Source organism: Fundulus heteroclitus, chromosome 5, assembly GCF_011125445.2.
Source record: "Fundulus heteroclitus isolate FHET01 chromosome 5, MU-UCD_Fhet_4.1, whole genome shotgun sequence".
In the NCBI taxonomy this organism is placed as follows: Eukaryota; Metazoa; Chordata; class Actinopteri; order Cyprinodontiformes; family Fundulidae; genus Fundulus; species Fundulus heteroclitus.
The window spans coordinates 32,501,043-32,517,715 of NC_046365.1; the positions used below are offsets into that span (position 1 = coordinate 32,501,043).

Sequence of the window (16,673 nt, forward strand, 5' to 3'; positions counted from 1 at the left end):
AAAATGTTGGAATATATCTAATTTAAGTGCTCCTTAGCGCATTAACTTACAGAATTTGATTTTAGATGAAATGAATGCAACTTTTTGCACCAGTTTCATCACTGCATTGTCATTAAATCCCATCAGTTTGTTTGATCCATTCTTAACCTCTTTTCCGGTTTCTCTTTACTTCAGCTTGCATGAACATGGCCACACCTCTCAGAATGAATGGACTCTGCTGGAACGTGACGTACCAGCCGCCCGGGAGAAACCAGTGCTGAGTCAAAAAGGCAACAATGCTGTCTGACCTTGCCTTACACTCCCATGGTTATGACGTAAAGTAGAAAAAGTGTAGTTTATTCCAGTACTGAAGGGGTGAAAATGTTTCAAAAATAAAGAAAGATTTAAAAAAAAAAGGTAATCTTTGTTTAAAGGAGAGACACGGCACTGGAGGGCCAGGAAAGGGTGAAAGTGGACAGAGGCTACCTGCTGGCTTCTTCCATATACGGTCTTAGTCAGAGCTGAGAGCCAGGCCTGTGGCTTTCTCTGACTGTGTGAGTTAGAAATGCAGGGAGGGAGTGCCTACTGTATGTATGTGTGTGTGTGCGTGTGTTGTAATACATTCATTAGTCATGCATGCTGCTGAGTTTTGAAATGGCTCAGAAACAGAGTTCACAGAAAACAGTGTGAAATCTCAATTAGGTCAAATGTAACAGTGTATGCCAGAATACAAAATAATCTAAACGGGGAGAATGGCTGCAAACAACCTTTATTTGTTAAAAAAAAACACACACACACACCAAAAAACACATTTAACTGCCTTAAAAAGAGAGGTTCATTCATTTCCTCAGACTGGTCACATGATTTGAGCTGTGCACCCCCCCATGTGACACCTTCAATATCTCCTTATATGGATGTCATCCAAAAGCCCTCTTAAAGGGATGGTTGTCCTGCCCTGCGTCTATACTTGGTGTGTGTTTGTCTAAAGTAGGATAATGCCGTTCTGAAAAGCCAATTCCCTGATCAGCTCATTCAGCCAGCCTTGCATGCTGTCCTCAGCTGTGGTCACTTCCTATCTAACAACAGGAAGAAAAGGGAAAAAAAAGTCCCTATAAAACCATGCTTCCCGTCCCTACTGGTGAGTTGGCTTCCATATATCCTTATTAGGAACCCTTAGAGCTTGAAAGAATTCCCAGTGTCAGTTTCGAAGTCTTCCCCCAGTGCCCTAATTAAGTTAAAACAGCAGCCTAGCCCTGCCTCTTATTCAAAAGAGGAACAGTGCAATGCATGCTGTGTTGTAAAATCGCATTTAATGTGATTAACACCTGATTGTTAATTAAATGATGGATCGTGCAAGAACAAGAAGCTGGAGTTTTTGACATCATTGCGAGCTGTGCACATCCAGAGCGGAGTGAGTCATAAAAAGGCTTCAAATGGTTTTAATTCCAACTCACCTGTTTAATTATGTGTCATGAAGCTGGTGGGGATGTTCCCTGCCCCCCTATTACACAAGCGATGACAGATAAGGAGATTTACAGCCTGCTGAGTTTTGATGTGGACACACCTCAAGCCGCCCACGTGTATCTGTCACTCAGATCTCTCAGAGTGGCTGTGAATGTGTGTGTGTGTGTGTTTGACACTGGTATGCCAGGGCACCGTGTCAGACAGCTTGTCAACACTGTTCTCAGAGCTCGGCCCTGAGATTGTGATGTCTACAGAGAGCTGTCTTGTACTACTAATGAGGGTATATTGCCAGCCAAGTCTAAGGCTTACAAACACATCTAATTCACGCAAATCAGACATCTCAAGGTACTTTCCAAAAGTGCCTTGTTTTGGAAATCTACAGAAACGAGCGTGTTCATAGGTTAAATTACATGAAAACATGCTTTTGATTTAATGCAATAATAGCAAACGCATAAAAAAAGCATAGCTCAGATTTGAAACTTAAGATCAATCATATTGTTTGGTGGTTCTCTTAATGAGTTTACGCCTCACCCATGTACCACCCTTGCATTATGGCCATATAAATCAGAATGGTGATGAAGAAATAGACAGGTTGAGAAATATCCTTGACCTCTGGCCGACCTAATATATATATATATATATATATATATATATATATATATATATATATATATATATATATATATATATATATATATGGTTTAAGCATTTTGTGGTGCTTTTCCATGCACTCCCAAGTCAGGGAGCAGCAGAGCTGGTATCTGCATGCGCCACACCCAGTGGATGCGGCGCAGCCAATCAGAGGGCGCCGTGCGGAAAGTTTGCCTTATATGGAAAGGGGGCTGCAGCTCGGGCGCACATAAACTCCTGCGAGTAGTTGGCCTTCATTGCAGTCGAGCTCAGACACTCGAGGAATACACACCACGCTCAGGTCGCGCTAAGCTGACAACCCACCTTTGCAGAGGTAGGAGCCACGCATTTTGGTTCGTTTTTCTGTGCCTACGCTTGTTTTGCATTTTCAGGCGGCTTTTCATTCAGTTGTTCCGTGAAACTTCAAGATTCTCTCTGATATTCATTAAGTTAAAGTGTTGCGCTTGTATAATGTGATGCTGTCTGTGAGCAGTTTTTGTCCAGGCTAGTGTTAAATGGTGTCAAATAACTTGCTAAGCGTCATGTTACCGCTGTCACTGCCTTGGACCAGGCTGCGTTAAAGCTGAGCCTCTGGCTTCCAGTTGCGCATCTGCGGTAGCGACGCTTCTGGCGTCTTGGACGGAGGGCTCATTGCTCTGCAAAGCATGCGATTCAGGCTTTTTAAGTCTCTCTCAAATGGTCTAAAGCTGACTGGTCACTGGTTTGAAAATTACATTTTAAAAGCGGGAGAGAGACTTTTATTTTATATTGTATCTTTGTCCTCTATGATCTTAAATGGCCACATGTCTGCACCACTTTTTTTGCCGGTGGCTTTCAGTCTGGACCACTGTATTTTTAGGAGATGCACATATGCGTCATTTGGATGGCTTATTCAGTCCCTGTAACTCCGGTGACTGGAGTCATCCGCGGGTAGGGGCGACACCCGGGCCGGTCGGCCCCTGGTGCCTCCAGGCTGCCCTCACTTTTTCCTTATATGGCCATGTCCAGACCGGCCGACAAGCTGCCTTTTGTTTCACAGCTCGGGATTTGAATCTGGACCTGCTCAACTGCGACATCCAGCGTACAGACGCCACACCAACAAGCCCCCCCCCCCCCCTCATTGTTTTACCCGGTCTAATGCATTTTATCCTTTCCCTCCTAGAAAATGGAAGATGAAATTGCAGCCCTCGTTGTTGACAATGGCTCTGGAATGTGCAAAGCTGGCTTTGCAGGAGACGACGCTCCACGTGCCGTCTTCCCCTCCATTGTTGGCCGCCCCAGGCATCAGGTACTGACTCCATCACGGCACCCTCCATAGCAGCTGTGTGCTGACACGCCTTAAAACTAATGGCCACCCTAACAAACTCTCTTGCCTTTCCAGGGCGTGATGGTCGGAATGGGCCAGAAGGACAGCTACGTCGGTGACGAGGCGCAGAGCAAGAGGGGAATTCTGACCCTCAAGTACCCCATCGAGCATGGCATCGTGACCAACTGGGACGACATGGAGAAGATCTGGCATCACACCTTCTACAACGAGCTGCGCGTTGCCCCTGAGGAGCACCCCGTCCTGCTCACCGAAGCCCCCCTGAACCCCAAAGCCAACAGGGAAAAGATGACCCAGGTAACTAGCACTAACAAGCTCTTTAGATCAGTTTTTTTTTTTCTTTTTAAAAAAGGGTTTCTCCACTTCAAATTCCTCCTGTTCCTTTAACATTTTTAGGCTTCCTCTTCCCTGAGCTGAATCTTTCATCTCTTCAGATCCTTCAGGTTTCTATTTTCCTGCACTGAACTGGCAATGACTAGGTGCAGCATGGGCACTGCAGTTTTCAAACTGCACATCTGCTAAAGATGGCAGTTGTACTAATCCGGTTTCCTGCATGATTGTGATCTTACTGATCACTCTGTGCATTTAAAACGACTAAAGCGCTGTCTGAGGGTTTTTAACCATTTACTTTGGGGGGGTACACTCAAGTGACAAACGGCTCTCTCCTCCCAGATCATGTTTGAGACCTTCAACACGCCTGCCATGTACGTAGCCATCCAGGCCGTGCTGTCCCTGTACGCCTCCGGCCGTACCACCGGTATCGTCATGGACTCCGGAGATGGCGTGACCCACACCGTGCCCATCTACGAAGGATACGCTCTGCCTCACGCCATCCTGAGGTTGGACCTGGCTGGCAGGGACCTCACCGACTACCTCATGAAGATCCTGACCGAGAGGGGTTACAGCTTCACAACCACAGGTGAGCATGAGCGCTCCTCTTTGAAGGAGAAGCTGTCTTGAAGGCGTAACTAGCGCACTGAATGCTCATGGCGAAATGTCTTGTTCCCCAGCCGAGCGTGAGATTGTGCGCGACATCAAGGAGAAGCTGTGCTATGTCGCGCTGGACTTTGAGCAAGAGATGGGAACTGCTGCCTCCTCCTCTTCATTGGAGAAGAGCTACGAGCTGCCCGACGGACAGGTCATCACCATCGGGAATGAGAGGTTCCGTTGCCCGGAGGCCCTCTTCCAGCCTTCCTTCCTTGGTGAGTTGCGCGTGCAGACCAAAGTCTAGGGTCGCCTGGCTAAGCTTGGAAGAGCTTCTAACCAACTGTCGCTCTCGGTTCACAGGTATGGAGTCATGCGGCATCCATGAGACGACCTTCAACAGCATCATGAAGTGCGACGTCGACATCCGTAAGGATCTGTACGCCAACACCGTCCTGTCTGGAGGTACCACCATGTACCCCGGCATTGCAGACCGCATGCAGAAGGAGATCACCGCCCTGGCTCCCACCACCATGAAGATTAAGGTCAGATTTGGAACGTGGCAACTTTAAGAAAAATCTTACTTCTGCAGACGTGGACTTGAACGTTCAGTATGATTGCAAGTTCTGCATTTTGAACGTCATGCTTGTCTTCACAGATCATTGCTCCCCCAGAGAGGAAGTACTCTGTATGGATCGGAGGCTCCATCCTAGCTTCCCTGTCTACCTTCCAGCAGATGTGGATCAGCAAGCAGGAGTACGACGAGTCCGGCCCAAGCATCGTCCACAGGAAGTGCTTCTAAAGAGACTTTTGGTTCCATGCCCACCCCTTCCAAAAAACACTGCTCCAGCCCAAACAGGCTCTGCATACCTGCACCGAAACACTGTGCTGAGCCGACACCTCTTCCATTCTGTCATCACTCTTGGCTATGCCACTATAGCCCCCCTCTACAGGAAGTAAAGAGCATCCCTGGCAGTGTGAATGTGTGAAAAAACATGTCAGTTGTGTAGGTCATTCCAGATGTCTATGTTCACCACCTTATTTGCCTCTATGAAGGTTTATTCTGTCAGGCGGTGTTGCCTGACAGATCTGTAGTTATTGCTTAATATGTATAAGTTATGTAATCTGAACTGTTTTGTTTTTGTATTCTCAGCCTTAATATTTGGTCAAGTTTGTCATAATTCAGAAAAAAAATCAAGGCTTCTACCTTGTGTTGAGGTGTATGAAGGTTTGTGCATGGGGTGTTAAGCCTCCAGTGAACACAACAGCCCAATAAAACGCACATGTCTGAGATTCCTGTCTGCTGTGTCTTGTATGTAAATGGGTTTCAAACTGCCTCTGGGCTGGTGAGGATTGGCATGCAAAACTGTCCTTCAGACTAAATGTGTAAAGCTGTGCCTGTTGGGTGCACTACATCTGGGTGAACCCAAATTTGTAAGGAGACCCTCTGGAACATCACCCAGAGAGCTGACAAGCTGGTAAAGTTAAACCACTTTGAAAAGTGTGCACCTCCAGCTAAACATTAGTGAGAGGCAGACTTGGCTTTCTGCATGCTGTACACAAACTTCCATACATTTTCAAAGTTAAACTTTAGTTGCAGCCAGGAGTAAACCCGTTAACCAACAGTAAAAAGTTGGTGCAGCTGTGGTCTTGACCAAAAGAAAATTCTGCATCCCTTGTGTCCAAAGTAAAATGTCTAGTTCAGGATCTTTGAAACATGGTTGTGTACCACAATACTAAAATATCTACCCCATGGAAGTAAATCACCTGGATGGGAAAAATGCTGTTCTCATTTCATGTTTATCTTAGAATTTGTCATAAGATGACATGGCACTCAGTCATTAGGCAATAATTGGTTTTGTACACTCAGCCATATATGCTCCAGTAAAAATGAAGTTGTAAAGTTGCTGCCTTAATCTTTCAATGTGAAGTCTCCAAAAAGAGAGATTGCTACAATAGTGTCTTTAGTTTAGCACCACAGCAATGCCAGGTGGTGCATCTTCTCATTCAAGATTAGGTATTCCTGAATCTTCAGTTTTATCATTTGCATTTCCACATGCACCATTGCCATTTTTTATGACTTTTGTTGTACTAGTTGCCTGTCATATTTGTTGGCGCTTACACCAGCATTACCAGATTTAGAGGATAGTTCAGCTACAAATAAAGAGACACTGGCTGACTTTTCTTTAATCAAACTTCTCTGAAAAATTTAGCTAAACTGAAATCTAGAACCATAAACTTGATGTCCAGGTAAAGCATACTTCTGACTAAATACAAAAAGTAATGCACCAGTTCTGCCCAGAATAAAACAAACTGAACTACATTAGAACCGTTACATTATTTTTTTCCTCTTTAGAATATACAGATACGAGCAAAGTTCCTCTGAGCTGGGTGACTTTCATCAGTCACTCAGTTTAGAGAAATGTGTGGTGCAGTTACACATATTGGCCAGTGGGTGACAGTATTTGCATTGACTCACTGGGCACGGTAAAGTAAGTTTGATCTACTGGTGCATCACCATAAATTATCATTAGAAAACATATATTTAAATTAAATGGAAAATACAAACTCCTTTACTATCCAACGTCATTCTACATTGAATTATATATTACATGTTAAGTTTGTAGAGCAGGTACACCTGGTCTAGCGCTCTGTTAGCTGTGACATATAACGTAGAACAGATTCCTGGATCAATGTGTGCTTCTGTGCTTTTTTTTAATCTCTCTCATTGTGTCTCTGCTCTGTCTTCTCTAACCCCCAGTCAGTCGAGGCAGATGACTGTTTCTTCTACACTGTCGCTGCATGCTTGCTGAGTATGAGGGATTGCTGCAAAGCCATGGACAATACACATGACTCTTCCTGTGGCTCTACGCTCTTTCAGGAGGAGTGAATGCGGCTTGGCAAGACTTGATGCAAAAAACTGGGTTCCCCTTAGAGAGGAATTTTTTTTGACCAATCTGTATAATCTGATTGAATTTGACTTTAGAAAGTGCCTTGAAATGACATGTATCATGAATAGGTGCTATTCAAATAAAATTGAATTGAATTGAGTTGGTTTTGATAACTATGGCTTATAGCCAAGGACACCCAAAATTCAGTTTCTGAGGCAAGAATATTACACACTTGATACCTGGTCTAGGCTCTGCATGAATTACTTTATTGATGTGATATGGCATGGAGGTGATCAGTCTGGGCACTTTAGGGTTAAGAAAACTCTACAGAGCTAAATGGGGGCCATAATGTTTTTTCAAAAGAAAACAATTTAAACCTGAAAAGTAAAAGTTTGTTCTTGCTTTAATGATGGCCTTCAGCTTGCCTGCATTTATTAAATGTATTTTGTCCTCCTTTTGCCAATGCTTTATATATTCTCTCTGTGGAATACTTCTTTGCCAATCAGGGACTGTGATACTGTAATGCAGGTAATGGTGCTTATGACAGAATTGGCAGTTGCCAAGCTCAGCTCGAAAATGAAATCATCATCTCCATAAAGCTTGTTAGCAGATCATGGAAGCATGAAGTGCTCTTAAATATCCTGATAGATGGCTACACAAACTTTATAACTTAGAATACAAAGTGGACTACCACCAGAACATGACATGTCTCCCCAATTTATCACTGACTGTGAAGGATTTTCTCACCAGACCATTCTCCCATCTGACTTTGGTACAAGATTTCCAAATTCAAAAGTCACTTCTGAAAATATGAAGTTGGATAACTGAGCAACAGTGTAGTCCCTTTTTTCTTAAGCCCAGGTAAGACACTTCTGGCATTGTCATGCTGGTTCAGGAGTGGCTTAACACAAAGGATGATTCAGTTTTATTCCATTCACATGGATATGTCAGTGTTTGCTGGCTCTTTGAAGAACACGCTCCAGTCGCGGTGCAGCTTGAGTCTCCACTAAACTCTTGAACAGGGTTTGCTTCACAATCCTCTCAAAGCTTTGGGTATCTGCTTGTTTAGTTTTGTATATCACACTTTTTTTTTTTTCTTACACTCAACTTTCCATCAATATGCTTGGATACAGAACTCTAAACAACCAGCTTCCTCAACAATGATCTTTTGTGGCATCCTGTCTTGTGGAAGATGTCCATGACTTTGGTGAACAACTAACAAATCAGCAGTATTCGCCATTATTGTGTAGGCTATACCATGACCGTAGAATTTCCGTACGAAAAATATTAAACATTTTTATGCAACATTCCAGTTTTCTGTGAAACATAATGTTGGAGTTTCATAAGCTAAGCTATTTAAATGTGTGTAAATCAAAACAACTAAAGCATTATTATTATTATTATTGTTGTTATTATTATTATTATTTTTATTATTATTATTATTATTATTATAAAAATCTCAAATTATTTAAACATGACATTGATTACTTAAGTCCGCTGTCCAAAAATTACCTTTCTCTTTCATCTATATTATCTATATATATTGTTTTTATTATACCTTTGACGTGTTGTAAATTGGCGCTATATGAATAAAATAAAATTTAATTTACAAGGTAGACGTGTTCAAATTCGCTAAAAATAAAACAAAAACGTGTAGTAAATATTCTAAATTTATATTAAGTCTATTTAAAAATAAATATATTTTCTATTCGTCGTTCTGCAGGAAGTTGATCCATCCATGAAACTGTTCCCACTGGTGCAACTTCAATTATCTTCCGTGTAGCAGCTAACGGCCAAATAAAAGCCTGTGGTTCGGCGTTGAAGCAGATGGATAGCAACATGGAAGGCCGGCTGGTTTAATTTCTAACTGACATTTAGAAAAAGACGCCGATCATGAGTGAGGCAGTCTCCGGGATTGTAGAGGGAATGGATCGACAAATCGAGCAGGTAGGCAAGGCAGCGTTATATCAGGACGAGTTAAATCTCCTGACTAACGTTCGCTCGTTTCATTGCTTCCAGGCTAAAGAACAGACACACTCTTCTGTTTTTGCTATTTGCTAAAATTGTTCAGGCATTCAAATACATTTTAACGTCAGACAACGACAACCCGAGCAGTGTTTGTTACTCCAATTGCGACAGCTGCCACACAGTGTTTCTGCTAAGGAGTCCTTTTCAGAGCTTTGGTGGAATTTAGGCCCACTCTTCTTTGCCGAACATTTTTAAAAGTGTAGCTTTAAAGCATGACCGATGTTTTCAAGGCTACGCCACGTCATCTTAATTAGAAATCTGGTCTTTGACTAGGCCACACTCATGAACCTTCATCTAATAAATTTGCTGGTGTGCTTCAGACAGTTGTCCTGCTGCATAACCCAAGTGTGCTTAAATTTGTGTTCACAAATTGATGACTTTCTCCTGCAGGATTTTCTTCTAGAAGGCAAAATTAGTGATTGTTTTATCACTCTCTGGAAATCGTCCTAGTCCTGAAACAACAAAGTATGTATTTTTTTTTCCTGAAACCATGTATTAGTTTTAATTCTTAATGCAATGGTACACACACTTTCCAAATCTATCTATCTATCTATCTATCTATCTATATCTATATCTATATCTATATATATATATATATATATATATATATATATATTTCAGAAAATGGTTCACCGACCAAAACACATATAGATGAACACAGACTGATGTTTTGAGCCTTTATTTCTGTTAATTATACTTTTTTTTTCACCACCAGCTAATAAAAGACAACATTTAAGATTAGAACATTACATTAGACCAGGTGTGCCCAAAGTGCTATGAAGTGCCCCAAAGTCCTGGGGCACCCAGATTCCCTATGCTGCATTTCAACTGCATTTCAAGAAAGATTTGGTCCACCAGCACAGGTGGCTGATGCAGATGGAAGATTTTAGTTTTTAATTAGGGTAAAATTATTACAGTAAAGTTAAAATCTTTCAATTTAAAATGTTTAGTACAACACAATGTATAACATCTATCCAAGGGCATTTAATTGCTCAAATGCAGACTTTGGTGCATTAAAATCTACTTTGAATTAAATTATTAAAATTGGCTAATGACAAAGAACAACCGACCCAAATACTGCGCTTTATATTGCTAGACCAAAAAGAGTAAAGTTTATTATTGTTAAAGAGTCAAATTAAATTATTCTAAATAATTTGCAAACTGGGTGAATACAACAAAGGAGCAAAACCAATTTTTTTAATTTCACACATTCCTACAACTCTGTAGGAATCATTTTAAATAAACTCTGACTTTATTTAAAATGATCATATTTTGTAGAGAATATAATATTTTATATATATATATATATTTACTTTTTTCATGCAGAAATTGGGGCTTAATGAAAAGTATGTTTAATACCGGATTAAAGGTTGTTCTTGTCAAAAGATACTTTAATCTAAGAAGCTTCTTAGAAGTGCATTTTTCTCATGTGTTTTCTCTGTCCTATTTTACTTGGTTCCTACACTTCATGGCTCAGGTCGCAAAGAACAGCAATTATTCACTGAATGCCTGGAAATTTGTAGTTTCTTTAAAATTATACCAACAGTCTTATTGCTGGAAACGGTCATATCACCTGATTTTTACTGGTCCTTGGTTGGGCAGAACAACATATTTTAATCACATTTACAAACGTAAAATATATATATAAAAAAGACCATTTATCCTTTTACTGTATCTGCTCCGATAAATGAAGAGATGAGGATCATCCTACAGGCAATTTCTAATCAGTCGTTATCGTTGCATGCCTGTTTCTGTTCTGAACATGGAAAACATGGAAACTAAACAAATAAAGGCCTGACCTCCTGAGATTTGAACCTGAGACCATCTTCTTGCGAGGCTTCAAATGAACTCTGATTGACCGGTCGTTTTTTTTCTCTCTGTGTCTCAGGCTGTGTGCGACAAGGACACCATGTCGTCCGCCTCGGTTGGGATGTCGGATTTATCGGACGAGATCGTGTTGTGCATCCTCCGTCACGTTCCGGTGTGCGACCTCCTGACCAACGTGGCAAATGTCTGCCAGAAGTTGCACACGCTTTGCTACGACAAGACCCTGCTCACAAACGTCAGATTGTCTGAAGAATATCTGGTAAAGCGATTTAAAATATAAATGCTTTAATGGAACGTCCATGCAGGTGTCCATGTGTACCCTGCCTGGTTCACGTGACCAAAACATTCAACAAACTTTATTTTCCTCCGCCTCCAGGCTGATGATCAGTTGGTCCGTCTCACGCTGAAGCTGCTAGCCAATCACGTGCAGTCTCTCAGCCTCAACAGCTGCTACTGGCTGTCGGGCTCCACGCTGGAGCAGCTCGGTCGCTGCAGAGGAGTCACACATCTGGATGTCACCGGCTGCCGCCTCACTTCCCTCTGCCTGTCGCGTCTCCTGTCCTCGTTGTCGTCGCTCAGGTCTCTGGCTTTCGACGTCAGGCCCTGTTTCAACTCCGCTCAGCTCAGCTCAGAGGCCGTGGATTCCCTGAGCCGCCTTAAGGAGCTGAGGCAGACGCTGTGCACGCCGAGCTACGGCGTAGTGCCTTGCTGTGCCCAACTCCGCAAGTAAGACGTGATTGTAAGAAAGCAGTACGGTTAGGTCTTAAAATGCAGCTACATGGACTTATCTGTATCTCTAGTTCTGTAATGACTAAATTAGAACTGATGTATTATTGAAAAGAAGCTACACTGTAAAGGAGTCATTTTAGTCAAAGTACGTCAGTCAAAGTCAGTCAAGGTAAGTCAAAGTAATCTCAGACTCATCTTCTGCCTTAAGGTACGGATTTAAAAATAAGGTTGCAGTTTGCAGATCAACGCTTGGTGACATACTGTAGAAATAATGTTTCTGTGTGTTACACATCACTCATAGAGATAGATATGGCCACTCTTTTTTGTTGTGGTTTTATAAACTAAGATAATTGTGAAGTGGAAGGAGAAGTATACATGGTTTTCAAATGGGTCTTATTTTTTTATTTTTTTTTATCTAAAAATTGTCGCATAACAATATGCTGGACACCTTAAAAGGCATTTGGAACGCATTATAAATAGAAAATATTGTTATAGTTAATTTTCCACACTTTATATGTGTATGTAAAAGAATAGTCATGGAGGTTTTCAGTATATACCTATGTTAAAAGAGAACATTAATGCATGTGAAATGTGTGTGTGTGTATATATATATATATATATATATATATATATATATATATATATATATATATATATATATATATATATATATATATATATATATATATATATATATATATATATATATATATACACACACACACACACACACACAGCTGGAGTTCATGTAAAATCTGTCTTTTAATATCTGTTTCAAAGACTTTAGTTTAAAAAAATCATTTCTAAGGTATCTAAGGTAATGCTGGGTTGTGAGTATTTGATTTATTAATAATGCCGCCATCATTGGTCCTTTGGTGGAGTGTTTTATGAAGATTTCCACCTTTTTGTTCCTGAGGAGAATGTTAATAGGGGGGAGTGTTGGCCTAGTGGTTAGAGCAGTGCGCTTGCACTCAGAGAAGGATGCAAGTACCCGGTTCGATCCCCAGTGCCTGCACTCTGGGTCAAATTTCGTTGCTTGTACTTGTGTCAGTGTAATGACAATAAAATTCAATTCTATTTTATTCTATTCTAATATTTTTGGATTGACTTCTTTCCCTTTTGCGTTTCAGGCTGATGCTGCAGTTTGACATCCCTGATGTGACCAGGGAAGGCGTCGGTGTGTGCTGTCAGCTGATGGTCGGCCAGAGCAGCGTGCCACATTACGAACAGCTGGAGGAGTTCACGGCCAGGCTGGCCCCAGGAGAGGTCCGTTTGCCGGGATCCCCGTAAAACAAACCGTCTGTGCTGTGCTCTTTGAGTGACGGATCTGTGTCCTTTCTGCCACAGGTAAACCAGACGCTGCTCCTTCTCTACCTGGCCGTGTTTAGCGTTCACATTCCGAAGCATCTCAGGGTCTTCCTCGTTTCAATTCCTGGTCCGAGCCCGGCCCACTGGCCCGCCGCGCCGTCGCTGGCCAAGAGCCTCGGTCGCCGTGGAGACCTTGTGGCGCTGCAGCTCCCGCGCACCTGGCTGGACCCGCTGTCCCTGAAAGAAGCTCTGGAGGGAAACAGCCCCAAGCACCTGAGCTTCAGCCGCTGCCCCGCCTTGTGGCCGCAGGTCTTTCAGTCGCTGCTGAACGGGGGAGTCAGAGACGCCGCGCAGCTCGTCAGCCTCAACCTCAGCGGCATCAACCACGTCCCGTACTCGGAGTGCAGGAGCGTGGAGGATCAGCTGGCGGCGGGGACGATGAGCCAAGTGGCTGCGGCCTGCGCAAACGTTAAACATCTCAACCTGATGCACACGCATTATCACCACGAATGCTCACCTGGGCTGGAGGGGGAAACGCACCTGTGTGCCAGCTTGGGGGGGTTCAAACACCTGCGCTCCCTCACCCTGCCCGCGTGCGCTCTGTCAGACGGCGTGAAAACAAACCACATCTCGGCACGTCACTCGGCTCCCTCCCTGCTGTTCCAGGGACTAAAGAAGGCTCCGCGCGTGGGGCTCCCGAACTACAAACCTGACTCGGAGCCTTCCCTGGCCGGGGACAGCACCTCCGGACTGGCGTCGCTCATCGCAGGCTGTCGCTTTTTAGAAACCTTGGAGCTCATCGGCCCAGGCTTCGCCTCGGCGCTGCCTCGGCTCGAGCCGTGCACCCGCGCCGGCGTGGAGCCTCGCGGGATGTGCGCTTGGGCGCGGGGGGTCGGCGACGCGCACCTGGCGGCGCTCGAGGCCCTACCCCGGCTGCGTCGCTTGACCCTGGCCGGGCTCCCCGGCGTTCTGAGGGGAACGGGACTGGTGCAGCTGGCCAGGCAGTGCAGAGACCTGCGGGTGCTGTCCTTAGCCAACCTGGGATCGCTGAAAACCGTGAACTACACGGCCGCCCTGTTGGAGACACTCAAACAGTGCACGCAGCTGCAGGAGCTCAGGTCAGAAGACGCCCTCTGGTTTCCTTTTTCTTACACAGAAACATTTGGCTCTGGGTGGATGGTGGCATCATAACCTTAAGCGGACATCCCTTTAATCACCAGTTTTCCTTTTTTTTTCTAATTCAGTCATCTCCATGCGGTCCATCTGTCTGCTGGTGAAGATTCTCAGTCATCCAGGTTATGGTCATTCAAAAAAAAGAAAAAAAGAAAAACATAACTGGACTTGTTTTGCAAGGCCTTTGTTAGGCTGTAGTATAAAGCTTGTTACTCCACATTACTCCAGACTTTTTGAATTGAGAAAGCTTCCTGGAGAGGAAGCGAAACGTCTTCAACTACAGAAAACAAGTCCAGTTGCTTTGTTTTTTACTTTTTTTGGAACGTCCATCTGTCCATTCAGTCATCCAATCTGGACCCATCTATGCACCTATTCATCTGTTCACTCATCCGTCTAGCCTCACTGTGTGTGGTGTAGCGTGTTTGTGTTCTGAAGTGTTTTTTTTCTTTGCTCCTCTCGCCGATTGTTCGTGTGTCTGTGTCAGGTTGGAGCAGCCGCACCTGAACGCCAACGCGTCTTTCTTTGAGGCCCTGTCCAGCTGCTCCCGCCTGCAGCGGCTCTGCCTCATCTCGCGCAGCGGCGCCTTCGACCCCGTCGCCACGGAGACCTTCATGGAGCGATGCTGCCAGGTCATCGTGTGCCACATGTTCATGGGCGGCACCCTGGTGGCCTGTCGGACGCTGCAGAAATCCCTGCTGGACAGGTCGGCGAGGACGGTGCTGCTGTGGAGAAAGTATTTACCCCCTTTACAGATGTCTTCTGCTTTCTTGCCACTAAAATGTTTCAGATCATAAAAGAAATGTTATTTTTTGACAAATATAATTGCAATAAATACAGAAAGTAGTTTCCATATGTTTGCAATGGGGGGAAAACACCCTAATCAACCTGGCCTTGTGTGAAAAACAGATCACCTCCTTTGACAAATCATGAGCTAACTGTGACAAAACACATGTTTCTGGAAAGATGCTGTCTAGCCAGACCCACACCTGATTAGATCAGACCTGTAGGACAAAGAAATATCTTAAACAGAACCTGTCTGACAACAGAGAGTGGGCTGAAAGGGTTCCAGTAAAAGCACAACGTCATGCCCCAATCTAAAGATGAAAAATGAAGCCACTGAAATCCGTCAGTCTGGAATGGGTTACAAAGCCATTTCTAAGGCGTTGGGACCCCAGAGAAACACTGAGAGACCTTATCCACAAATGGAGAAGGTGTGGAACTGTGGTGAACTTTTCCAAGTGTAGCCTTTCTTCCAAAATTACTCCCAAGAGCTGATCGACGACCCGTCCAGCAGGTCATAGAAGAACCCAGAACATCTAAAGCTCTGCCGGCCTCATTTGCCTCGGTTAAAGTCAGTGTTCATGATTCAATAATAAGAAAGAGATAAGAAAGAGGCAAAAATGGCCTCCAAAGAAGAGCTCCACGACCAAAATAACTGCTGACCAATAACAACAAAAACATTTCCAAAAAACACAGAGGCATGACCGAAAACAGATCATTCATGCTGGAAAATCCTCCCATGAAACCTAACTAAAATAATTACTTTCTCACATGGTACCAGGTTGGTTTGGATCTTTTTTTTTTTCTCCCAATGAAATCATCATATGAAAACTGCTTTTTTGTATTTACTTATGTTCTTTGTCTGATATTCTCATTTATTCAATGATCTGGAACATTTGGGTGTAACAAAGAGGCAAAAGCCGAATACAACTGCAGGGCGTAAACACTCCTTCACAGCCCTGTAAGGCCGAAATAAAGAATATGATATCCAACATGTTTTCTCATTCATCAAACCCACAAATCAGCTCTGTGTTTTCTGTTGTTTTTTTTTTTTTGTCAGATTTTCCGCTGAACGTTCGGCGCTCAGCGTGGTGATCTATCCGCTACAACACGAGGACCTGCCATCCGTCATCAGGGGCATCCCGCTGACCCTGCTGGATCGCATAACGTTATTCCAGAGCCACGTGGCACAACCTCCACATTTATCACCCATGTGACGTGGCCGGTGATCCTCTTCAATGTAATCGCTGCTCCTGGAAAATAAAACGATACATCAGCGTAACTGTTTACATTTGCAGGGTAATTATGGTTTGTCAAAGGGACAAATGCTCGTTCATGTACACATGGGGCTACTTAGGCTACCCAGTCATCAATCATTTCAGCTGTTAAGCCACTCTTGCTTTTTAAAAGAAGTGCCAACAATATTTATAGTTAATGAAACTTTGTAAATGATGCTGTGACTTATCAAATGGTCTAATAAACTTCTTTGAGTAGTTTTTAAATTATTCCTGTGTGTGTGTTTTTCTGTTTTTTTTCTGCAAAGTGATCGTTTAAACAACAAAACGTGTTAGTGACCAGCGTGCCAGACTGCTCCTCTGTGAGGTAACCAAACTAAT

At 43.4% G+C, this 16,673-nt stretch overlaps 2 protein-coding genes across 3 annotated transcripts; both read left to right on the plus strand.

Annotated features, from left to right (window-relative positions):
- The first annotated feature begins 2,282 nt into the window (after positions 1-2,282).
- On the plus strand, positions 2,283-5,614 carry actb1 (actin, beta 1). Its single transcript, XM_012882460.3, has 7 exons — positions 2,283-2,407; positions 3,236-3,361; positions 3,455-3,694; positions 4,070-4,316; positions 4,408-4,599; positions 4,685-4,866; positions 4,980-5,614. Exons 2-7 carry the CDS (start codon positions 3,239-3,241, stop codon positions 5,121-5,123), a joined length of 1,128 nt encoding a protein of 375 aa, XP_012737914.1. The 5' UTR covers positions 2,283-2,407; positions 3,236-3,238; the 3' UTR covers positions 5,124-5,614.
- Positions 5,615-8,975: 3,361 nt separating this feature from the next.
- Positions 8,976-16,562, plus strand: fbxl18 (F-box and leucine-rich repeat protein 18). 2 transcript variants are annotated; one of them, XM_021308563.2, is made up of 8 exons: positions 8,977-9,159; positions 9,631-9,705; positions 11,129-11,326; positions 11,444-11,793; positions 12,927-13,062; positions 13,144-14,222; positions 14,762-14,980; positions 16,118-16,562. In XM_021308563.2, exons 3-8 carry the CDS (start codon positions 11,150-11,152, stop codon positions 16,272-16,274), a joined length of 2,118 nt encoding a protein of 705 aa, XP_021164238.2. In that variant the 5' UTR covers positions 8,977-9,159; positions 9,631-9,705; positions 11,129-11,149; the 3' UTR covers positions 16,275-16,562. The 2 variants fall into 2 exon arrangements, with proteins under 2 accessions (XP_012737935.2, XP_021164238.2); XM_012882481.3 differs by lacking the exon at positions 9,631-9,705 and having other exon boundaries at positions 8,976-9,159.
- Positions 16,563-16,673: the final 111 nt, after the last annotated feature.

What these genes read in the sequence shown, in the direction of transcription:
- actb1 (XM_012882460.3), top strand. Translation starts at nt 3,239, where the DNA reads ATGGAAGATGAAATTGCAGCCCTCGTTGTTGACAATGGCTCTGGAATG. An exon ending in CTTCCAGCCTTCCTTCCTTG is followed by an intron (nt 4,600 to 4,684) that starts GTGAGTTGCGCG and finishes CTCGGTTCACAG; the next exon opens with GTATGGAGTCATGCGGCATC. An exon ending in CCACCACCATGAAGATTAAG is followed by an intron (nt 4,867 to 4,979) that starts GTCAGATTTGGA and finishes TTGTCTTCACAG; the next exon opens with ATCATTGCTCCCCCAGAGAG.
- fbxl18 (XM_012882481.3), top strand. Translation starts at nt 9,106, where the DNA reads ATGAGTGAGGCAGTCTCCGGGATTGTAGAGGGAATGGATCGACAAATC. An exon ending in GATTGTCTGAAGAATATCTG is followed by an intron (nt 11,327 to 11,443) that starts GTAAAGCGATTT and finishes CTCCGCCTCCAG; the next exon opens with GCTGATGATCAGTTGGTCCG. An exon ending in TGCTGTGCCCAACTCCGCAA is followed by an intron (nt 11,794 to 12,926) that starts GTAAGACGTGAT and finishes TTTGCGTTTCAG; the next exon opens with GCTGATGCTGCAGTTTGACA.